General features: G+C 40.3%; 1 protein-coding gene across 7 annotated transcripts in view; it reads right to left on the bottom strand.

The window, feature by feature from the left end:
- Positions 1 to 25,498, bottom strand: part of GRIA3 (glutamate ionotropic receptor AMPA type subunit 3) — a 148,092-nt gene that overhangs the window by 65,853 nt on the left and 56,741 nt on the right. For all 7 annotated transcript variants that reach the window (XR_004242982.1, XM_032123645.1, XM_032123646.1 and 4 more), the window contains exon 4: positions 15,603 to 15,790. Coding sequence is in view for 6 of the 7 variants with exons in the window: in XM_032123645.1 (XP_031979536.1) it covers positions 15,603 to 15,790 (188 nt within the window). In the remaining variant the exon portion in view is untranslated. The remainder of the gene's footprint in view (positions 1 to 15,602; positions 15,791 to 25,498) is intronic.

The raw sequence follows: 25,498 nt of genomic DNA, 5'->3' as shown, positions 1-25,498 counted from the left end.
CGCTAAGAGATGAAAGGGCAGCAGGATGAACTCAGCAGCTGGACTAGCTGAGGGTAGCTGGGAACAGTGGAGGCAGCACTGTCTGGCAAGCCTGAGCTCTGCCATCCTGTGTGCTCACCCCCACCCCAGGAATGCTGTGCTTTTGCATAAGGAAGGAAAACACTTCCCATGTCTACACAGCTGGCTGCTGGCTCACCAACAATGCCCCTTGTGCAAGACTGTGCCCTTGCCTTCAGTTTATAATCTCAGAAACATCCATCCAGTCCCACAGCTATCAAGTGGAACAACATCCACCAGTAAGAATTTAATTTATAATTGTGGTGATTGCATGTGTGCCAGGACATAATCCATTTTATCCAGGCTTGCTGGGTTAAAAATAGCAAACATGATACTGGCAATACACACAAGTATTATCGTAGTATATATCCTAGAAGCAGCTCAAGTGAACAGATGATGCTTTTTGATGGAGAATCATCAGAAAATCTATACATAACCATACAAACGTACTCCATGGTCACAGAAAAACACTCCAAACACCACACTTTAAAAGACAACATAACCACTTACGTCTTTGCTAAAAACAGATGACATTTGAGTCACTGACTTTAGATATACTGCTGAGCCTGCTCAAGTTCTTGATTAAATTAAGTTCCCAACTGCCTCTTTGGGTAGTATTGTCCTTAATAGATGCCATTTCTTTTAAATTCACATTTAATTCTGTAGGAATTTGCATACTTCCAGCACTCTGAAAATAAATTGCTGTTCAGATCCTCTTGAGAACTGTATGTACACTCTGTTGGTAGAAAGCATCTGCTTTCCTATACTCACATTTGTTTTCTGTGGAAATGTGCAGGCTTCCTTCAGATCATCTGGTGTGCATGCTATTTGCATACTGAATTCTCTGTATGTTTTAATTTCACCCTAAAGGCAGGTTAGAGACCAAAAACTTATTTAAGAACAACAATACTCTTTGTGGTTTTAACCTTAACAACAAATAAGGAAGCTTTTACATTTCTATTCAGAAATATGTTTATTTAAGAGAAAAGTATCACCACAGATGAAGTCAGAGGCCGTAAGAACATACATGGAGCTGCTACAGGCATCAGGAGCAATACTGCAAACAGAAGATGTAGGACTCATTAGCATAGACCAGACTCAACTTCCGTGTCATCTGCTGTCATGTCTTCAAACTGACTCTGTCTATTAGACCTTTGAGAGGTCCAATGTACTACAGTCAAGCTTTAATTCATAAAGCATCTTTCAGAAGTGACCCGCCAGCATTTCTATTCATACAGTCAACCATGTTGGCTTACAACTATTGAACTGGATCTTAACAATGTGTTTAAAATTCACTACACACTACACAGCTGTCCTAAATCTTAACAAGTCTCCTCCTCCCTCACTTTCCACCCTGTACCAACCCCAGCATGTTGAAGGGAGCTGCTGGATTAGCGAGCCCAGCAGAAACAATCACAGACACGTATTACTTCCAGGGGAGCAAAGAGATGGATAAAGCATTTTTTATGAAGAAGGAAAACAGAAGTATAACAGTATAACAGGAGTATAACAAATAAATCTCATCAACTGCTGATATATTGTGAAGCTTATACAGAAAGTGGGATATTGAATAGTGGTGGTGAATAGAAAGCCAGGATTACAGGGCAAGGATTTCACAGAGCTACATGTCTTTCCTAAGTTTGACTTCCGAGACTTAATATTGCTTTCACCTTGACTGAAAGAAAAGCTTATAAGATTTTACACTGAACAAAGGAGAAGAGAAAAAAACGGCTGGAAGCCATCATGAATAATTCAGATTTCAAATCCCACATAATTCTTGTTTTGTAGATAAAAAGATCATAATGTCAGGTTTGATATAGAATCAAATAAAGTTTGTATTTTTAATTAACTCTTTGGATATTTCCAATTAATTAAGAGAACATCTAGAGGGAACATAACTAAAATGTATCTGTTTTCAAAATAAAAGTAAAATCTGCTGGTCAGCACCAGGCTTACTTGAAGTACAGACCTATATGCCAGATTGAGAAATTAAGTCAGCATTGGCAATTTTACTTTTCCTTTTGCCTAGGGGAATTATTTTTTGAATGCAAGCATAAAGACAATTTGGTTTCCACTGCATCAGTCATCATTATAATAAATAGGCAACTACAAATTTTTGCCTTAGCTTTTAGATGTTTTTTACAGTTTTGGAAGATAGCACTAAAGATATTAACTGGCTAATATTAAGTTGGTATGAACCATTGTGGTATTTCTAGAGCAACAATGACAATTCTCTCATGAGGACACCCATGTCTTTCCTACACTGTTGAGTTCAGAATTGTACATGGCACTTCAGATGCAGCCTCACCACTGCAGAATAAAAAAGGAAGGGTCACCCCTAGTGACCTGCTGACCGTGCTAATCTAATGCAGCCCAGGATGCTGTTGGCCTTCTTTGCCGTGACAGTACAGTGCTGGCTTGTGGTCAGCTTGACTGCCAGGACCCCAAGATCCATCCCTGCAGAGCTGCTTTCCAGCCGGGAAGCCTCTACCCAGTCTGTACTGGTGCATGGGGTTATTCTTCTTCAGGTGCAGGACTTTGCATTTCCCTTTGTTGAACTTCATGAGGTTCCACTCTACTCACTTCATCAGCCTGTCGAAGTATTGTAGCACAACTATTTGGGGTATCAAACTCCTCTTCATTCGGTATCATCTGCAAGATTGCTGAGACTGCACTCCATCCCACAACCTTCAGGTCACTCAGAGAGAGGTTAAACAGGATTAGCCCCAGTACCCTCATGGTACCCCAAACAGTAACTAACCTCCAGCTGGTGTCTGTGTTGCTGATCACAACCCTCTAAGCCCAGAAGTTTGGTCATTTTTAAATCCATCTTCCTGCCTCTGTGGGCTTTATTTTTTAAAAGTCATTGAAAAATACAAACTAAGAGGATATGCTTGCACTTTTACAGAGAGAAGGAGCTATCATGACTTTGGCAGCAGTGACAGGAAAACTACCATGTCCAATTAATACCTGTTAGGAGCATATCTTCCCTACACTTGAATCCACTGCCATCTGGTCAGTTTAGCCTGTTTAATCAAAGTTATTTATCATCCTTTATTTATAAATGAGAAAAGAAAGAAAAAAACTAGATCACAAAAGGACAGACTACCTCATCTACAGCTCAAAACCACGATATTTTATGAGTCTATTAGATCTTTCCATAACATAAAATACTGATGCTGACAGGCAGCATTGCCACAAAGAAGGTCTGAAAATTTTTACTGTGCTTTTCATACCTGACAAGTGGCAGAAATACGCCACTTTAACAGAATGACAGGCAGAGATGTGACCTGCTGTAACGTGTCTTTCCATTTTGACCATATCTGGGAACAATGAGGCAGTGTTAACTCTAGAGCTCTTCTTTCCTAGGTTTTAGTAAGACAGTAGTAAGAAAAATGAGATTTCCCTTAAGATCGAGTTTAAAAGTATTTTGTTGTCTTTGTTGAGGTTATTTGTACATTAATTTGGGTTTCATTGTTGCAAAAAGCCCACACTTAAAAAAGAATCTACTGTTTTTCAATTATAGATGCACATTTCTGAGGACAGGAGAACTTAGCTACCTCCAGTTAGACTGTAATGTGCCTTTATACTTTGCTATAGAAATACAATTATGACACCTTTGCCTTCAAAGCAGTAAGCAAATGTCAGAAGTGATCGCACAATTCTTTCTTTCCTACAGCAAACAAGCAAAACTGATAAATGGACTCAGAGCTAAAAAAATTTTAACAGCATAGTCAGGATGAGCTATCAGTGTTGATTGCACTTCATGGGAACAGAGGGATATCAAGCACAGCAACAACTGTCTAGCAAGACTAAATTATTGTGGAGCCCACTGTCTTGCCACCTGGATAGCAGGTCAGGTGTTTTCTAGCTCCCATCCCTATTGAAAGCATTTCTGTTCTGAGGATGGAGTTACTTGAAGCTTATCTCAGATCTGAGCAGCTCCTACCTATATTGGATTGAATGACTGAAAAGTTGTGCCCGGTGATGCAGCACCCTATTGAACCAGTGGTACTGGCTAATTTGTCTATAGGACAAAATGAAGAAAGGAGAGGAACAGAATACCAGGGTGACCATCCAATTAGTTTAATAGAAACTGAAGGCAAGGCCCAAAAAGTTGTCAGTATGTTAGCAAGATGTTTAACCTCTCTTGAGTGCCATCTGCAAGTACTGCATCTTCAGCTCTGTTTCTACCACTCAGAAAAAGAAGGAAGCCTTATGAAGCACTTCAGAGTCCTCTCCCTGGCCTCCCACCCACTCCTGAAGACCTTCCTGCAGTGGGGGAGCTGCCTAGGGGGTCTGCAGCCACCGCACTGCAGTTCTCTGCTTCAGTGCACTGTAAACAGCAATGCAGTCACCTCCTAGAGTGTTACCATGTGAGCAAAGGACAGTAGTACACAATCATTCCTCACTATGTTTGCTCTGCACAGGTCACGCCTTGTCACGTAAATTTTCCAGACAGGAGTAGGAAAAACAGAAGGAGAACAGAAAATAAAACTTCTCCTGTGGGAACAGGACTTTCCTCATCTAACCAGATATCACAGTAAAAATAAGATCCCTTTAACCTCAGTAGCTAAATTTTACTGTAAGCTTGCAGAGCCCATTCGCCTGTTTTCCAATTTACACACAAGTGTCTGAAGGAAGACCAAATTCCCTTTGAGGATTAGAAACACTAGACAAGGTTCAATCTTCCCTCAGTAAATTTATAAAAAAGGGCTTTTTCGGTGTCACAATTTTGTCTCTTTCTATCACACCAACACCACCAGTGCAAATATATGAGGTTCCAAAGGAACCACAATCTCATGGTGACAAAAGACATATCCCAGCTACTGGTGGTCTGTCACTGCCAAACAAGTGATGCCTGTCCTGCCTTTAATTCTGCAGAGACAAAACCATTTCCACATTCTTCAGGAGCTGCTTCCCTCATACAAAGGGTTAAAACCCTGTGACTGTAACTATAGTGCAAACCCAGGGAGGCGATTTATCTCTTCACTTGGTATTAACGGGACAGGAATCCAGCCACCAGGGGTAGTGATGCTGTAAAATATGCAGTAAACAATGATTTCATTTATATGAAGAATGAGTACTATATCAAATTTGAGTTAAATATTAAATGAAGAATGTATTAAATATTAAGATGAAGATTCCACACACATATTATTTGTTGCAGATAAAAATAACTGAATATATATTTGAGATTAATTCATCCACCATTTCACAGTCTTCATGCCCTTTAGAGAATCTGACAAATCCACACACAGTCCCAACTGATGTATTTTGTATTTTTGTGTAGTATATGGACCTAAGAATTTTACTTCCATGCTACGGCCAACTTACATATTTGTGACTGCATTTTATAACCAAATTCTCACTTTTCTCTATAACACAATATCAAGACCATTTGTTTCGGCATATAAAACATTCTTCAAACAGCTTTTGGCTGTTCCGCAATGGATCTCTCATGGGAGATTCTCTCCTAGAGAACCGGAATCTCCTTAGAAGAAGAGGACAAAAATGCACTTGGCGGAAGCAGGGAATTGATGCCTCTGAAGCACTTCATTAGTTTTTCCCCCTCTGGCCCCCTTCTTGTGTCCTTCTGTCCCTTGCCTCTCTCCTTCATGATAGTCACATCAAGAGTGAAATTCTGCTTTTAGGCCATCTCCAGATAGATGATGGTTGTGCTTGTTAGTCCTTGGAGGGTAATTAAATGCAACATCTGAAAGCTGCATTGTGCTTTGTACCCCCTCCATATGGCTAAACCTTCTTTCCCCATAACTAATCTGACATTTGCTGATTGAACATTGTGTAGTGGAATACACATTTAATTTGTGCATAAGAGGTTACATTAGAAATTATATCAGAAAAAAAAGCACAAACTGCAACATCGGTTCTAAGGGCATGATACTTTCTCCCAATTCCTTTCACTGTGCTGACAAAATTTTCTGTGCCCTGGAAAAATTTTCTTAAACCCATTTTCCTTGATATGATTTAGCAATTTTGTCAGATTAACTAATCTGTTGGCACAATTATTGTTAAAGGACATATTCGACTGCAAAACATCAGATCCCAGAGCACATGGAAAAGAAGAGTTTTATGATTCCTGGTAACTGCCATTCATAATCACAATTATTTACTCTTTAAGTAGAATAAAATTCATTAAATAAACTTTCCATCAAAATTTCTTTTTTTTTCAGGCAGACAAAACCAGTGTTATATCTCTCAGGACTGCATCTCTCTTCACAACTCACATCCTTCAATACAAACACCTTCATGTCAAAAATAATCAAAACTTAAACTACCTTTCATCACTTGAAGATAGTTCACTAAAAACAAGATCAGATACAAGGGACTGTTACAACCACAACAAAAATTCTTTGCACCATATGAAAAGAATACTCAAAATTGCTGAGACCTTTCCCCCTTATTTTGCCAAGATATCCTCAAGAAAACATATTTATTCCCAGACAGCTTCCTTGAAGAGATGTGTCATAGAAATTTTTAGTTAGTGAATTCTTTAGATTCTTAAGTAAGGGTAATAAACTAAAAATCCAGTTGTGTTCTGGAGGAGTTTTTGCAGCTGTTTTTATGGGAAGCAAATGCCTTATTACATATGTTACTATGCAGGAGTGGTTTCCACACATAGGTGATTTTAAGGAGATAATATTTAAATTGTCTACGCAGTTCTAGTACCTTTTTTGAGAAATATGCTGCCTTGAGAAATGAGCATGAAAGATGATTTAACATCCAAGGAAGTTCCAGTACTTTTTTCAAGCCTCTATAAAATCCTAAGTTCTTCTGAAATTTAAATTTCACCTAAAATTTTCCATAGAGGCTTTAGATCTCACAGAAATCACAGAGAAGTTGCTTTCCCGAGCAACATTCACAGTATATTTCCTTCAATTCACAGTGCAACCAGCTCCAATCCCGTGTGACGTGGTCCCACCACAATACCATCCTCATTACCAGCTTCCCGTACCCTCTCTTTCCTTATGCTGCCTCTTTGCTCCTCAGCAGCTCTTGTTGTAGACCTACAAGCCCATATCAGGTAGATCATAACCACCACTATCAAAGCTGACTTCCCGCTTAGCATGTTTCCCTAAATTTCACAACACATGAATTCACTTTCACAAAGATTGCTAATAATAGTAATATTACATTTATTCTTAGTTGTCCAAACCTTCTGCAGAAGCCAGAAATGCTTCAGCACTGTCACACAGTGTGATGGTGTATCCACATTACTAACAGGCAGCTCTTTAGTGCTCTTTGGATCATGTCCCCAAACCCTGTGGCACAGGGGAGTTGGAGATATCCAAATGTCCCTTTTGGCTTTCAATACCATGAAACTGTACATCCAACACCCTTAAGAGCACACCCTTGCAATCACAGACACACATAAACAATGCTCATTTCTTCTTTTCATATCCCACAGCGTAAACGAAACTTTATCAGTCTTAGCTGCTCAAAATATGAAAGGATCTATATCCACTGGGGGAAGAAAGGAAGAAATTAGGTAAACTGAGTCACACAGTTTTCATTTGAAAAACACACAAATTTCCCATTTTCTCCATACTTCCCATCAGCATGTCAGAGTAAAATCCCAGTGTTATTCCCTGGAATTGGACAAAGTCCAATGGAAAAAGAATTCTGCTTATATAAAATATTACTGCATGTCAGGATCACTTCAAACTATTATTTGGATATAACCCAGAAGTGTCGCAGTAATTCAGTCCCAGTGTTCACACGAGAATTTTTTGGAAGGGGTTTTGTACTGCAGAGCACTGCCTTCAAGCAGACCAAAAATACTGAATACTAGCCATTCTTTTTTTTTTTTTTCTTTTTAAGCATTTCCTTTCCTTTTCAAATGCCCTACAAAATTAAGAAAAAAAGTCTGTGCAATCTCCTCTAGGAAAGACAAGGTTACTATTTCTTATATTTTTTATTATAAATAGCATTTTACTGTGACTGGAATTGCACTCAATTGCCTTTTTTCAATGCTTTCAAAGAGTCTGAAAGGTTTATTCTGCTTCACTATAAACAGCACTCTGCAATATTCCCCATATAACTTGGTGCATAAACCATGAACTGAAAAAGATTATGAAGAGTTAATTTATTTTCACTAGATTTAGTTTATGCAGCAGGGGTGGCTGTTTTACTCATATGAGGTAATAAAGATACAGCAATATTTTTCTTTTCTGATTCTTTATATGCATTTTCCCAGGACAGAAGATACTTGGGGTTTTTTTAAGGGTCTATGTATATTGTTGATAATTTTATTTATTACACATTTTGGAAGAAAGAGTTTCCAGTAATACATGCACCATTATACCTCCACATGCATGCCCATGGTGTGACATGAGCAAATTTAATTTAGTAACGTGGGCTTTTTTTACACGTGGGAACGTTCATTTTCTCTAAAATTATTATGCTGCTTTCCACCTTACTGGTTGCATACTGTGGGATAACTTTGTATTTGAGGGCCTGGTTCTCCATAAATTTAGTCCAGGCTGCTCCTGATGTCTTTAATCTGCTCCCCAGAGGCAGGTGGAATTGCACAGGTAAGAGGGTGGGATAAGAGACAGGAATCCCATATGAATGTATAATCACAAGCAGTGAGAGACTTGACTGGGATAGTGCTTTGCCATGGAGTGGCCTGATCCAAACCCATCTCGAGCCTGGAGCAAACGTACCACAGCTCTGGATCACACCTCTGGACCTCATGTTTGGGGACGTCTCCCCACAGGACTGTAGCTATGAACTGTCAGGGTGCTCCAGAGAGCACCAACAGCAGCTGGGCTCAAAAAGCCCAGGGGGGTGGCCCCCATTCTGAATATCTTGCTGTTTGGACTGCAGTGTAACTGTGCTCTAGGAAATGCACTTTGGAAATACCTTGGTCCATGAGGGGCCCTGAAAAGCCCCAGTGGTTCTCCTCCTCCCCCAGATACGTGATTCATATCACACTGAAGCCATTAATCCCAGTTTAGTGAGCTGTGAAAAAAAGACACACACTCTTGTGCAGCTTTTCTTTTACTGAGTTAGGGCTTCTTCCCCTGTAAATGAACTGATGAGACACCAGAACTATCGCACTGTCTCTGGTGATGTACAACGCCTGTTTGCACAGTGGTACTGTGCTATTACTATTCATTTTGATAGTGTGTTTCCTTCCTCTCCCTGCAGTTGGTTCATCTGAATTGTCGCCAAGATGGCTGGTTGCCTTGGAAACTAATTACGGAAAGCCTTTGGTTAGAAGCAGAGTTTCAAGCATTAAACTATTTGAGAGACAGATGCAGAAATTAAGGTAATGTCTGCTAAGATGAAAGGGCTTATCCTTTATGTACAAGAAGAAAGAACCACATTTAAATGCCAGGACTGAAACAAAGCAATTTATACACAAACTGATTTTTAAAACCTGAAAGAGACGAGTAAGCAAGAGGTTTCAAAATCAGTCAGGAGCTTATAAGAGGTGACAAAGATTCCCAAAGCTATTAGAGATGGGGAGATAGGCAAATAGGGAAGGACAAAAAACTCAGGGGATTGCATGCTGAATAAATTCTAGCCAGCTCTCCCTTTCCTTCAAATACTGTGTCTTTAAAACACTTCTTGTGAATGTTGTTTTTGAAAAATACCTGTAGAACTAATGAAAGACCAAATCCTCTCCTCCAGTCCAGGTATGGCACGAGAAGCATCCGTGAGTACATCTGCTCCCAAAGCACACCAAATGCAGCAGGGAAAGGTGACTGCCAATGGCCCTCAGGACCTCTGCTCCAGAGACTTGTCCACAAGGGTAACAATTAGAGCAGCTCAGATGGTGTGGACACAGGCTAAACAGTGACTGGGACCCTCAGAGGGCTCAGGGCAAACACATGCACCATTTCTGTGCTCTGAAAAGCTGCATAGAAAGGTGAACTATGCAGCAAATTGTGCTTTTACAGCTACCTATTAACTGAAGTTCAAAGCAAATACAGTCTCTGTATGAGCAAGATATCAATTTAAATATCGTCTCCAGGATAACGGTTGACTCTCTACTTGCAACAGCATAAGTGAGCAAAGATTTTGGTTCTCTGTACATTTATTGGCACTGCAGAGGTTGCCATATAAATATGATTGTAACAGCATAACTGCATACTACAAGTGTTGTGGTAAAAATATGCAAAATATTAAAAGGAGATGTATATGTTTGCATTGGTGTGTGCATTTATCTCCCACAAATTATCATGAAACAAAAAATGAGTAACTTTTACAATCACAGAAAAATAAAAATTCTAATGGTGACTTCAGGTTCATACGTCCCTGGCACAAGAAACAAGAGTTGCTTGGCAGCAATCTTTTACCTACAGCAGCTTCCACATTTACAGTGAGACAATTCTGGTATTAATTATTATTACTACCGATCAGATACATTTAAAACCGTGCTTTAATGTCTTTTGAACACTTTTAAGCTTTGTGTGACGTTACTTCAATCATTCTGCAGGATGACTAATAATGCTCTGATAAATTCCTGTCATTTAGAACCTGGCTTGTTTTATGAAATCTGAATGATGGCTTTGGAGAGACATTCCTTTTTACAAGCTAGAAATTCTTTCCTCAGGTATGTGTGAAATGTGCTGTGTATGGGGCAGATTAACCCAAGACATTACTCTCTCTGCTTTAGCAATTCATCTCCTGCCCTTTATGAGTTTCACAGCTGACAGAAACAGGCCCATTAAGGCACATACAGCTGTCACTTTTGACTTATGCCCATTCTTTACTTACTCTTCCGCTGGCTACGTCCTGAGGGTGACTGACCTAAGTAATTCCCCTTTCCTCCCCATATGGACTGGTGAGCTGCTGAAACTCCCTGGGTGTGAAGGGAAAGAAGTGACCTTTCATACTGCTTTACTTTCAGCAATACTCCTGGGTACCTAATGAAGAAATGTCCTAAATTTTAAGTTTCTAGTTCATTGGAAATGTGAAAATGAACTGTACCAGTTTCAGAGTGATGTTACACAACAGTCTACATAGCAGATACTCTCCTGGAGCCTCAGCTGAACCCCATCCTCTGATCCACACAGCTCCAGAGAGAGGATAAAATCAGCCTGTGATATGGCTGTGGCCCCAAGCCCTGGAGAAGGCGATGGGCACACTGCTCTGGAGGGTGTGCTCCAAGCAGTGCGGTACCTTCAGAGGACATGGCATTGCTGGGCTTCAAAAACAAAGCAGAAGCTGAAGCTACCCACAGCTCTGCTTCAAGTGTCCCCCTGCATTTGTAGACAATTGTATTTTAAATTGCTATGGAGAACACAGGCAACCCCCCACCAGACCATCTGTTTATAATGGAACACATAAACCAGGAAGTTTACATGACAGCAGTCTTGAAATTTTTCAATTACATTTTTCTCTATTGTTATTTTTAATGACTGTTGGTCAACGCAATACTGCAGTTCCGTGTTTATTCTTACGACACCCTAAATGTGAAAGTTGTTGTGCAGTGAGCACACTCCTCTGAGATCTGAGCAGCTGTTCAGAGAGAGGCAGCTGGGGCTGTACTGAAAACCTGCACACCTCCATCCTAATCTCAAAATTTCAGACTCGAAGGTCAAGTCATAGTCAGTGCTTACATGGGACAGAGTTCAGTCAATCAGATTACCCTTCTTAATCCTAGAGATGCTTCACTTTAAGTTGTCTTTGACAGTCTGGCTGTCATTGTAAAACTTTGGGGACTGCATTCTCTACTGTAATATTGCTTTTGCTTTGTGAGATGCCTTCACTCAATACAGACATTGCCTTGGAGCCTAACCTTTATGACTAAGTTTGGAGATAGTGTCCTTTTGATAAAAGCATGCAGTCTCTGGAATAAACAGGTCTTTTGTAAAGTTTCACCATTTTGATCCTGAATGGAGTTTCTTCCTCCTCATTTGCCCTCAGGAGATTTTCTTCTAAATGGACATAAAGCCACTCTAGTCTGAAATACAGCTTATTGTCCTGGGAATAAGAAAAACATATTTCTTAACTCAAAAACATGTTTCTAAATACATGGTTGAACAGTCTAAGGCTTACTGTTAGCTCTCCAAAAAAATGTTCTTCTGTTTATGAGAACAAAATGTTATATCTATCTGTGAAGAAATACAGAATATTTTAGCATCAAGGGACAAGAAGTGTGGGGAGCTTATGAATTTTGCATGACATAAGTGTTATTATCTATATGCCTGAGAGGCCAGTAGATGATTGAATTGGATATAGTTTTGTTGTGCAAGGGCGATACAGATCCACATGCTCAGTGGTTACAGAACTACAGAGCAAGTGAAGAAACAGATGGCAACTTACAGAATAACCACTGATTTCTCTGCTTCCCTCTATTCTACAGCTGAAGAGGTTGGGGCAGGGTATCCACCTCCAGGACAAAACGTAAGGCCCATCACAAAATCTTTTGAATGGGGAATGAAAACAGATCAGCCTGCAGTAGGAAAACTGGCACAAAACAGGTTACTCAGGCAGAGTAGGAGCTGAGGTGCCCTCTCTCCCTGACCTTATATTTACAGCTGGGAAGATCAAGTAGCAGGTACCAGACAGCCCCAAGAAGATAAATACTTCATATGACAGGCTACAGATCTTGGAAACATAGGGACAAACACATGTGCCATATGCTAAAGGTGTATGGAATCACTGACTCCCATGTCTGCACATCGCTGGAGGAAGGTACAGAGTATTCCAGAACGACCTGAAGTCTCAAAAGAAAATCCCCAGCTGTGTAATTGTCTTTGGATAAGCCTGAATTTTTTGAAGAGATGTATACCCGGGTCTGAACTGGTTGAAAAAAGGATCAAAGGAAGAGAAGTGCACACATTGACCAGTCTGATACAGGAAAAGAGGTCACTCTTACTGAATCCAAGCACTAACACAAAGCCATGATACATGGTTCCTGGAGCAAAGCACTGACAAGCTTGCTGAACAGGCTGGCCAAGAGCCCAAAAGTCTGATAGCAAAGTCAGTGCGTGTTTAGACTGTTTAGTGGTTTACAGTCTGTTTACTTCTGCTATGACTTTTCTTCTTGAATAAGTTCTATTTAAGCCTCTGAAATCCACGGTCACTGGCAAATGCTGCTGCTGACTCAGAGAATGAAATAGCAGGTGCCACACAGTGACCACATAAAGCCCCTCTCTGGAAGGAGGCATCACTCCCAGAAGCTGATGGGAGGGTTGACCTTTGAAGTTGTGCTCCTAGGAGGCCAAAAAAAGGGAGAGGAATGGAGAGGCAGCTGGGTTGAGGCAGCCTATGCCAGCCCTCTATGGGACACAGTTTGTCCGTCAGTACTCTGACATAGCAGTTCCGACAGGTGAAACGTCTTGGCTTCCTTTTGCTCTCACTGGGAAAAAGCTTCAAACCCATCTGCAACTGTGTATCAGCAAGTGGTAACAGGCTCAGATGTTACTGCTTCTCAGCTGAGCAGCCTTCCTAGACTCCACACATAGCACTGAATTGACTTTCTAAACTGCAATAAAATGCTAGATTTGAAATATGCAAATCCAGACTTATCTCTCCCCTCAGTAATATGCTATCAGCAAACACAGTTTGCTAAAAAAAAGACAACTCTCCACTCCCTTGAGCAAACTGGATGGATGGATTTAAATACCACACGTTTGTGAAAACTTTTAACTACTTTATGAGAAGATAATAAGGTAAGCAGAGGAGATGGAAGGAAAAGCCTTCAAACAATAATTGTTCAGCTATCAACCCAGGGTCCATCCCCCATTACTGACTTTCCCTGTAGAAATTTAAGTCACTGCTTTTCAGTATCCGATCAAAAAGCCTCTGGGAATTGTTGACAGAAGATATTCTTAGCATCAGGGGCACCGGCATGCACTGTAGAGTTTGGGGAAACCTGGAGGCCCCGGTAGCAAATTTTTACTTAACAGATGCTAATCACATTGATAGAAGACTGAGTTATACATTTAACAAAATTTAAACTTCACTAGAGTTGAATTTAGAATAGTAGCAGAAGAAAAGAGTCGTCAGGTTTTTTGCTATATGGTTTGCTTGTTATGTAGCTTTCCTTTTAGGCACTGAAATGGTTTGACTTTTTTTCCTCTCACTTGGACAATAGAAGAAAAAATGAGAACAAATGTAAATGAAGTTAGATCAAACAAAAGGCCTGTTTCTCAGCTGAGAGCGGGCCCAAAGAGCTCTTTAAGCTTGGCTCAGGAGTGCTCTCCTGCAGCATTTTCAGAAGAGTGGGCTGTGGGTAGGTATGGCGTTTTGCATCTTTTCCAAGAACATGAGCAAACGAAAGAAAAAAAAAGAGAAGTTTTTTACACTTTTCAGTATGAATTTCCCAGAAGAGAACATTCACCATATTGCCTAAAAATACAGTGTAAAATGCAACGCTGTGTATTAGTATCAGAACCATACCAGAGTTAGGGACCAGCATGGCTTGTGCCCTGTTCCCTTGAGCACCTTTCCTTGTTCTGTAAGTAGCAGCTATGGCACCTGGCTGTCCCCACAGACTGACCCTCAGTGATACACCTCAAGTCTTGACAGGAACTGAATATTTTGAGAAGGAACACAGTGAATATATTTTTCATGTTTCCCAGGGTTTATGGCGGTGAAGTCAGTTTGTTGGTAGTTTACAATACAACATTTCTAAGAGATATGCTAATGCTTCAAGAAATTTAAATGTTATTCTTGATCTATTCCATGTTATGAACCCACAGTTAAATTTATGAAGTGGCAGTAATCAGAGGGTTTTTCTGTCTTAATGCAAGTGAATTCCCACATGCCTGTGAATAACCAGGCAGCGTGGATTTGGTTCCACACCAGCACCAGCTTTGCTGTGAGCCCAGGCAGCAGGGTACTGTCCTGCATCTGCTCCCAACAATTTGCATGTTACTACACCTCTTCAAGCACATTGCACAGCACAACCAACGGCACAGGCATTCTGGGTAGCACCCTGGGATGACCAGAGGGTATGGTCATTCCTCTGGGGCAAAGCAAACACTGGGAAAGCCATGCAAGAGCAAAAGAGTCATTCCAAATGCATCTTCACCCACAAAGGCGTTTAGACTCCATCACCCACAATTTAAGCCCGTCAACAGCACTGGCTGTGCACAGGGGAGGGCTTTATGTACCAAAAAGTACTAATGAGTCATTTGGACTACCAGCTGAATTTTTCATTAGCAGTATTTCCATATGGGAATTCTTTAAGATGATACTGTGATACTTCACTGGCTTTTCATTTGTTTCATGATCCACTTAAGAAACTGCAATCCTTACAAGCAGCCTTGATTCCAGTAATGTTACTCTGGCAGCTGAGGTTTTAGGTTCTTAACCTACTTAAAAATAATTCATTATTAACATTTGGGAAAAAATATCACAGAGATGTTTCCTGGTAGGTTACATGTAAGTGCTGCCACCAACTATGAGCATCACTGTGGCATCTTAATTTTACTAGGTAACTGGCCAGTTGCTGGGACTCACGTCTCAAAGGATACTCAATTAATTTCTAGAAAGAAACAGTTCTGGACATATTAACGATGACTGTCAGAGAGATATCACAATTTCTGAAAAGCAGATACCTGTTCCAAAATGGTGTTGATTCTGTCTACTTCACAGTCAATTAAGTATCTTTTTTCTTGCCGTCTGTCCATCTCCTCTATAATTCTTCTGAACTCTTGAACATCTTTTATGCTTCCTACAGATCTGGCTGTCACTTGCCAGTTGTTCTGTACTGCTGCTTCCATAATTGCCTGAAGAATGGAAAATCCTGTGGGGGAAGAGACAATGTGACAATTTAAAAGCAGAACAAAAATAAAAACTAATTTGAATGTTTGACAAAGGGTTCACAAAAACTTGCATCATCTAAGGAGACACAGACTAGCTGAGAGCCTGCAAGTGCTTCATTACTTGAGAAAACAACAGTGTAGGGACCACTTTCTTCTTTCAGCTATGCCATCAGCAAAGTCGCTGACTTCAGCAGAAGGTCTTGGTGCCATATTACTGCAAGGCATATCAGAGTCTGTCCAATATACCATATTATGATCCTCTCAGGGATGTTTATGGTCATGCTGGGGTCTGAACCAGCTGAGAATAGGAGCCTGCAGCCGTTACCTGGGCAGAAGTCCATCAGACTGAGGAGCGGGACAGAAGGGGTGATTTGCCTGTGCAGACTGCAGCAATGGGTCATTAGCTGGCAGGGATCCAAGCACTGCACAAGAATGCCAATTAAGTCATTGTACCAGTCACTGGAGCCACAACCACAAGAGAGTATTTTACTGATACTTTGATTTCAAAAAAAGTTTTTAAATATGGAGTCTAGCAGCATTAAACACACTTTCAATGCATTCATTGAGATAATACCAACTCATTTAGCATCCTCAACACAGGCGAGAGGTAAAGAATGACCAAGGACTACACAGTGGGAAATTACAGAGGCAAGCAGCATTTCATTTCTTGCGAACAGCCATGCCTTGGCAAACGGCAGAACCCAAGTCAAGTCCCTAAGTGAAAAGTGGTGGAACTAAAGACAGAATCTCTGTCAAGTCACATTTGTATAGGAGTTATCAGATATTGATTTGCATCCTTTTACTTTAGTATGTAGCTGGGAACTTGGTGTACTACCTGTTTTCATTCAGGAAATTTGATTTTGTGCATAGTTCCAATAGTTTCAATTCTGAGCAGATGCCAAGCAAAGACAGAGGTCATCTACTTCAAGCACACAGAGTGGTTTTCAGTAGAGTTTTATTGTACAGAAGCATATCCATGTGAGTGCTGTTTCTGTCCAGATAATTTACTTGCAAAACTTTCAGTCCAATTATTTAGTCATACTGGGGATTTCTTATCCACAGCCAGACTTGAAAAGTTTCCACACAAGCACATAAACATACAGGATCAACAACCAATTAACACCAGTTCCCTACGCTTCTGAAACTAAAAGGAGTTTTGAGCTACACATTCACTGCTTTGTCAGAGACTGAAATATTATAATTTATGACTTAAACATTTTCTTGAAGGACTTTTAAAACTGTATTACAAAAGCTGCAGAGAAGACTACCACACCCTGAATGGGGCCCTGACTGAGGCCTTACACAGCTCACTGATGAAGATCAGATAAAGTAACAACTCAGGGCTGGGGACATTCACAAAGCACAGGCTTAACACCTCCAAGGTGGAGAGACCACAGCCCCAGGGCTATCAGCTGCCAGGCTCCCACAGACCCCCAAACCAAAGGATGGAGGGAGGAGAGGCTTTGGGTATCTTGGAAAAGCCTGTGGTCAGCAGCGCAGTAGCTGCCCATCCTCCACTGTGCAGAGGAGCCCAGCTGAGGGGTCCTCACTGGGAGGGGGAAGCTTACCCACAGCAGAAGGGGTGACATGGCCCATCACAGGGGCCCGCCTCAAAGGGGTTTCCAGACCCTGCACCAGATCACCAGAGGTGATGCAACAGATCCTCAGTGTTGCAAGGGGCAGTGTCACGTTAGCCCCTGCAAGGGGCGACACGTGGGCGTTCCCACCTGGCCCAAAGTGTCTATTAATGCACGGAATTCTGCACCCTTTGGCGTGTGGCGTGTGGCAGCATGTACCGGCGTGGCCACGGCAGCGACAGGGGACTCTCACCACCAGCAGACCAGATGGAGGGGAACAATGAGACATCGTTGGGACCCTTGGATGGGTGATCTGCTTCTACCTAACCCCTGTCACCTCTCCCTGTCCCCCCACCCCCCACTCACACTTCTTTTTTCCATTTCTTTCTTTCTCTCTTTCTTTCTTTTCTCTTCCTTTCTCTTTGCCCCTTTTACTATTAAATAAAATACATCAATTTTTTGGCATCAACATCTAAGTTCATTTAGTTTTAATCTCGTTTCTGGGAGTATTTTGTACCTTCTAAGTTCTTTCCAGTTTATGCACAGAGATTTAGCTTTCTTTGCTTTTCTGAGTTTAAACCAGATCGTAACATGCTGCAAATTACACCAATAACTATTCTGAACTCAGACATCCTTGCAGAGGTACAGTGATAACAAAAAACTTGTGCTGCAGCCTGATCTTCCACAGCCTGCTGTGAATCTGTAGTGGCTGTCTGAAGCCAGAGGAGCTGCACCATTACCTCATTACAGACACAAACAAGGGAAGAGTGATTTTCTGGATTACAATTAGATTATTGTAATTTACCGTGTGACTTCCTTAGGTCTCACTCAAATGCCCTCACTTTCCCTGTGCAGCCTCCTTGATTCTTAATGCTTTTCCTCGTATGAATGCACTTTACTATCCCATGAAAGGTGGTGACAATTAATATGTACACTGGTTGAGAATTCTTTCTGGCATCTTCTTTCCTCTGAGACTAGTGAAAGAGAGGCATTTACATATGTATAGTACAATGAACTCAGTCTTCCTTAACATCATATTTTACAAAAATGGTTGTGATGTCTGTGACAGCATTGTGATTCCATTACACGTAGGAGGAAGATCTAAGCCTAAGATACTTTTTTGGCTGCAAATGAGGAACTTTTATGTGGAAACATAAATACCACTAATGGGGATTTACGAATGCCCTGTGTACAAAGATGTGCTTTTAAAAAGACATGATTCCACTAAGTAATAAATATTTACAACTTTGTTTCATCATTCATGTAACATCTAAGTATGAACCTTGAGCTTGCTGTAAACAACAACAGTCTGTAAGTCCAGGTTTTTTTACTCCAGATTGAACAAATCAGTTCAAAATATTATGAAAAACTGACACTTCAAACATACCTGTAGTTCTATTTTTTGCTAACGACACATACAAAGCTTGTGAACTGTCTCAAGGAAAGAAGGAAAATGAATATGCTGGAGTGAAGATGCCATTGGTTGACTGTCATGCTCCCAGTTTCAGTTAACACTGAGTAAGAATTTCCCTTGTCAAACCTTGAGTATCTCAGAAGAAAGCTGGGGAATTTTCCTGATTTTGTGCAATTGCATGTTTGTGGGGGTGTGAGTATATGTGTTTTTGCATGCATGTGAATTAGTCAGTGGTTACCATTTCAAGAAAGAGAAGAGCAAGATTACTCAGCAGCCTTTCTCCTATGCATGAAAATGCAACTACAGTAAACTAAGAGCGAAAAGTGTCAGAGCTTTGTAATTTCTGTCTTCTCTGCCTCCTGTTTCTCCTTGTCACATCAAGTCTTTACAATCACAGTCCCCTCTACCCTTGCCAGTTCTTGAAATCCTCCCTATGGGTACCATCTCTGCTGTGCCAGCTCCTCTCTCTTGGGCCTGCTCCCATCCTTGCTTTGAGAAGAACCATTTGCAGCAGAAGAACCCTTCCTGCAGCAGCTCGTTAGGCCAATCCTCTGAAGATCTTTACAGAGCCCATTCCTCAGGTTTACTAAAGCTTGGTTCAAACCTCCTGCTCTCAGGAAGGCAGCACTTGCAACCTCGCTGTTCCAGCGTCAGGTCTCTCCCCATGTCTAATGCCTTCAGCACCATTTGCTGCATTTTACATCATTACCCATCACGTGGTATTTCCATAAACAACATGTTCCAGGCTCCAGCTGTACTTTACCATTAAAAGAGCAGTTACATAAGCAATATGATTGTTTAACTAAAAGGACCATTTTATCTTCAAATGTGAACTTTTATTTCTCTTTAGCATAACAATGCAAGCTGTGCCATTTTGGGAGCACTGCCTGGGTGATGGATAGGGAAATTATTTCCTGTGTTGTGTGCACCAGTGACCAGGCCTGCACACAGTGCTTTTCCACACCCTGCCCTCAGGACACACACCTGTGAAAGCTCCTCAAGAAATGCTCACCCCTGAGCACCCTGGAGGTGCAGAACTCTTACAGGTACCTCTCATCTTGTTCCCCCTAAAGGAGAAGGCAACAGCCAGCCATGGCAAATATCTCTGGTCTGAAGTTTTTGTCTGGTGTGCATCACATCTACTCCAAAAGACTAAAGAACTGGTAATTCACCACAGGTCTGTGGAGAAGTCGTGCAGGAAGGGCTTTTATCAATACTGTTGCCAATTCATACTACTTCCATCAAGACAGACAAAAAATACTAGCTAAGGCAAGAAAAACTGTCATCCTCCTAGAAGATGACAGCAATGAGATTATCTTGAAATGGGTACATAATACCATCACCAAAATTCAGTGGCTGCTCATTCTGTAGTCATTAATACCAATACAGACCACAAGCAAAATTTATCTAGACTCTAATCTGATCTTTCAACCTCTTTTTTTAGTCATACCTTGGATGTGAAAAAGTAGTAGGATAAAAGGCAGGCATTTTTCTGGAAGCACTGTTTCTGAGGTTAGTTCATCTGAAGGCACCACATCCCTTCTCTGCACTATGTTATTAAAAAGGTGCCATTACAGATTTAAGAATAGTCTGGTCACATAATGGCTGTGGCCATACTTGCCAGGTCATGTAACACACATGTTGCTCCTGTTATCTTTGAGGGCAACCTCACAAGTCAATCTGATCTGCACCACTAAAAGCTTAGATGATCCTGGCCTTAACATTCATATATGCCATTGTCTGGCTTATTCTTAAAATAGTGATGAATTCAAAGAGCTAACCCTCATCTAAACAGCCTGCAAAATGATTGGGCTGAAGGTAAGTACAGCAATAAAACAGGTGCCCAGCCTGCCTCTCAGTGAGCTGAAGCAAGTATTTTGAGTTTTGCAGACTGAAGCTTGCAAAGGAAGAAATCATTCTATATAAATTTCCCTTAAAGCAGGGAAAATATTATTTGTTGCAATGCTATCTCTGTTCTTTAAGCAACCCAGATGGAATTACATTCTGGCCAGTCCTCCCTGAAGCTGGACTAAGAAACAAATGCAGCTAGTATCTTCCTGCTTTTGCCAGGGAAGTAAAGTCTGTGACTCAGCCCTTCTGATCATTCCTTCGATACAAGCATCTCTCCACTGATCCTACTAACACAAGAGAAGAGGACATTTCACTCTTTTGCATCTCTGAAAGCTCACAAAACTTCTCCCACATCCACATAGGCAAAATTCATCTCAGCAGTTTTCTCAGCCATATGAAATTCTATGTGCTACATGACTGAACTTACTCTTGTTTAAATAACAGCAATCATTAATGTGACATGACGAAAAAATCACACTGGAACATCGGTAGTGCCACATGAGCCCTTGCAGCTGGCACCAAAGTACTTACTGAAAAAAGTTACCACTTACTTAAATCTCTTTTCCTGAATGTTCTTGCTAAGATCTTGGACCTTTAGCCTTCTACAGAAATGAAAGAGCACTTGCTCTTCCTTTTGCCTTGATGAGTACCAACTATCTATGAGGGGTGTATTTTCCTGACATGCAGCATGCTTGTGACACCTGAATGAACATTGGCTCTGATCTGAATACGTGTGTTTTGAACTATGTATCTGGGATGTGATACAAAGATCTACGCCTCTGGCCCACGAGTGAATTTCAGGGACTTAAGTGTCGAGCTGTGTTTGTCAAGAACACAATGAGATCACCAAAAAGGAAGCCATCCAGGCAAGTGATTCCCCCTGACAAATACAATTTCTATGACGCCAGCTTACACTTCAAGTGTACCAGAGGTCGGTAAGTTGAGATATACTTGGATATTCTGTGTGTTTGGCACTGAACCTAACACTAATTTGAAAGCAAACAGATCAACATGTAAGGCACGAGTAAAAAAAACAACTAGCCAACCCCAAACATTCCCCATCATCCAAAATCCCAACATGTCTGTGGGGTAAGTACGCTTTGTATAACCCAGGTCTGCTTAAGAACTTCATAACCAGGGGAAGAAGCAGCGAACAAGCTACTAAATGAGTCACCAGGAAGCAATTCAGCAAATGCTGAGGACCCTGGAATGCTCTTTCAGCCTAACAAACTTACATTCAAATTATTAAATAAAATAGAGTAAGTGCAATCCATCTAGTTTTGACCTGATCACTTCTAGCTGGTAACCAACATGTAAAGTGTTACACTCCACTACTCTGGTAGCAGACAACCTTCTAGATCAAGCAACAAACACATTCTAATGATTTTTTTATTATTATTTCTGCTTTTTCTGTTCTGTAAACCTCTAGTTTCCCCTGTTAAACTATGGTACTGCAACCTGTCATCCATAAACAGAGAAATATGCACAAATAGGTATGACAGCTTGGTTGAGTGAATGTGAACTTGCCTGGCTCTAAAGGAGAATTTGCAGGAACCATCTGGTTCATATTTGTTAGGGATGGGATACAGCTAAAACTGCAGAAATTCAGAGCTGCTGAATGCAAGTGAAATACCTTTTTTTTCCCCTAAATGGCTCTTTCTGAATCCATTTCACCTTGATCTATTCTTTCATAACAACCTTGCATCTAACTAATCTCTCATTTTATTCAAGTTTTAGGTCAATGCAACTACAGTGTTTTTGAATTAAGCTGCGCCAGTGTAAAATGAGAGCAATGTAGTAAGGGATCAAGGAGTTCAATAACCAAGGACAAGACAAAAAGATGCCGTAAGCAATGCTGTCATTTCCGTAGGGGGACTTATTCGTATGACTTTCACAATGTTGTGGGCAAATCTGCTGGTGTAGGACAGATAGGGATCCCTCAGTACAAGGATATGATCCGAAGTTTATCAGAAGAGCTGTGTTCTAGTTTTAGCTTTGCTATGCAAATCTTTATTTAAATAATTTTCAAAGGAATATTAATTGAGTGAACAGCTTCTATATAGAGACTGGAAACAGAACAGACAAGATGGAATCACTTCAAAATCAGAGTAAATTCCACTTGAGGAAAATATAACAGGTAAAAAATTTTGTAGAGAAGGCAGAACTAGCACAGAAAATCAGAAAAAGGAATAACGAATTTTGAGAAGTGACAAAAGGTGAAGAGCACTGTGTTGTCCAGTGGTATGGGCTGTAGGGTATCCTCTGTGTACTGATGCTGATGAAACTGATACTGATGCTATCAGAGTTGTGAGGGCACTCTGTCACCAGACAGTGCTGAGATCTGGGAGACATGGGCCCAGGAGTAGTGGAGAACTCTTCCAAAGGGAAAATTTTTAGATGCAAATGAAAAAATTGTAAAATGGCATTAGCATTAAAAGTAATTAACTTCCAAGCTTTCGAATATCTGAATAACAAAAAAATAATTAAAATGCCTAAGTACATTACTCCACAGAGTCCAGGGCTTTGTCTGTCCAGCAGATCCCAAACCCTAAAACTAGGCAGTAAGCATGGTACTGTCACACACGCAGTGAGATACAAATCTATGGAGTTAAATTCCTATGATATTTATGACCAACACCAATTTCCCTGAGTGCCCTGAATTCTCCAGCAAGGACATGCTCCAAGTGCCATCAGCAAACCCAGAATAAACCATTTTCTGACTATCCTGCATCCTACTGGTATCAGGAAGCTAACACCATAACCGTAGTACAATATCACAGCCTTGCCCAGATGCAGCTTTCTGTAGAGGCTTCTTTCCCTTGTCTTCTTCACCTTTGAGCTCTTCTAGCTCACAAGTGGTTTTGCAGCCTCACTTACTGCCTCTTCCATGGAGCAAGCAAGAAGCCTTGCTGCTTGCAACAGACCAGCCTTCAGCTGTAAAGCATTTGAATGACATAATCAGAACAGAATTTTCTTTGGGTAAAAATAGAGGAAACCAAGATACACAGATATTACCAGCCATTTCCTCCAGACCCACCAGAGATTTTTTTTGTTGTTTTTGTTTTTGTTTTCATTACCCCTGTGCATTGGTAACTGAAAAAACCAGATCTAGTCACCATGGATAGAAAATATCTCAGCCATAATCCTCCTGACATCAGACACCATGAGCTGACTATAATGAAGCCTAAGTGGACTTCATCTGTCCTTAACTTCAGGCACATTTGGATGACAGTCTCTTATATTCTTCTTCTAGTAGGGAGGGAAAGAGAGAGATGCTGTGTAATTTTTCTGTTTGAAACATGCATGGAAATCAATGGAAGAAAACACATAAAAGAATAAAGTTGTGTAAAGCATCATCATCAGGTATCACTCACAATGTCTACCTGCAATTGAAAAACTAAACCAGAACAAAAAATCCCAATGTGTTGACTAACACTCAACCCATGAGGCTGATTACTACATGTTAAAAGTACATATCTAATTGTGTTTACACATTTATCTCAGAATAAATGATTCTAATTAGGAATCAAAGAGTTAACAATTATCAGTCTAGAAAAGGCAACCTGTCTGCTAAACAACAGTAGCACATTCCATGTAAAGCCACATTCCATGCATATGGCATCCCAGAATACGTTTTTCTCTTATTTACTAGAGCAAGCTGAATAGCTCCAAGCCCCCAGTGAGCTGGGATACTGATGGGAACCATTATTTATTATTCAAGGTAAAATTGCATAATTGTGATACAATTACAAATAGAGTTAAGAAGGAAAGTATTGCGAGGAATTATCATCTGAGAAAGGAAATAAAAATTAATTCTTTTTAAGCTTAAATAACTTTTTTAGCCAAAAGAGAGAATCACTGCCTTTATTCTGTTAAAGGCAATAGATGTTCTGGAAAAAGGAAACTTACTCATTTATCAACAGCAGAGGATTTTGAAAATACCTAAACTGACTTCATATATTCAAAGAGTGAAAAACATAATTTCAAAGTATGCTGTAAATTTAAAAATATTGGGAACAGAAGTTAACTTTTTACCACAATACATTAAGGTTTTTAGTGTGAGTGTGCAAGAGTATTGCTGTCTGCCTTCTCTTGAACACGTTTGGAACTACTGAGTCTAAAAAGTGATAAATACTATTCCTTTGAAGAAACAATCACAGGAGATTATGGTAATCAGACTATGAATCGAAATACATATTCATCATAAAAAAACTCTGGGTTCACCTCAGATAAATGTCTTGGAAAAAAATAATACTAGTTGAATTGTCCTCAGTTATAGTAAAGTTATTCTTTCTATCTGACCTTCAGTCAATCATGTTAGAAAAATATTTATTCCTCTTCCTAACCTTTATCTACACTTTCCTTTTTCAAACTACCTGAGCAAACAGATTTTATGCCTCTGAGAATTTTCATTAACAGATGCTATCAGCCTTTCAAAGTCTCTCTTCATCAACATCTCACCCTTTAGTAGCCAGCATTTTAATTGCCCTTGCAGCTGGAATATGTCTTATAGCTCAACCCATAAGTTAGTTTCCTTTTATTTATTCTGAACACACACACACACAAAAAAAAAAAAAGCAATCAAAGGGTGACTACTGATCTTAAAAGTATTCTGAAATTTAAATGAGGTTTTTTATGGTAATATAAATGATAATTTATGGATCTATATTCACAGTCTGCGTATGTGTTTCTTTTTTGTCACTTAACTGGCTATTTCTGCCTCGTTTTTGCTAATAGCTGGCAATATGGAGCTTTTATATAGCACTATTTCCTATGTTTTTTCAGTACAACATTTCTCTTAATAACAATGATGTATTTGTTAATTACAAGGACTCATATTAATTCTA

Source organism: Corvus moneduloides, chromosome 14 (genome assembly GCF_009650955.1).
Source record: "Corvus moneduloides isolate bCorMon1 chromosome 14, bCorMon1.pri, whole genome shotgun sequence".
In the NCBI taxonomy this organism is placed as follows: Eukaryota; Metazoa; Chordata; class Aves; order Passeriformes; family Corvidae; genus Corvus; species Corvus moneduloides.
The sequence above is the reverse complement of the archived record's forward strand: the minus strand, read 5'-3'. Positions and strand labels throughout refer to the sequence as shown.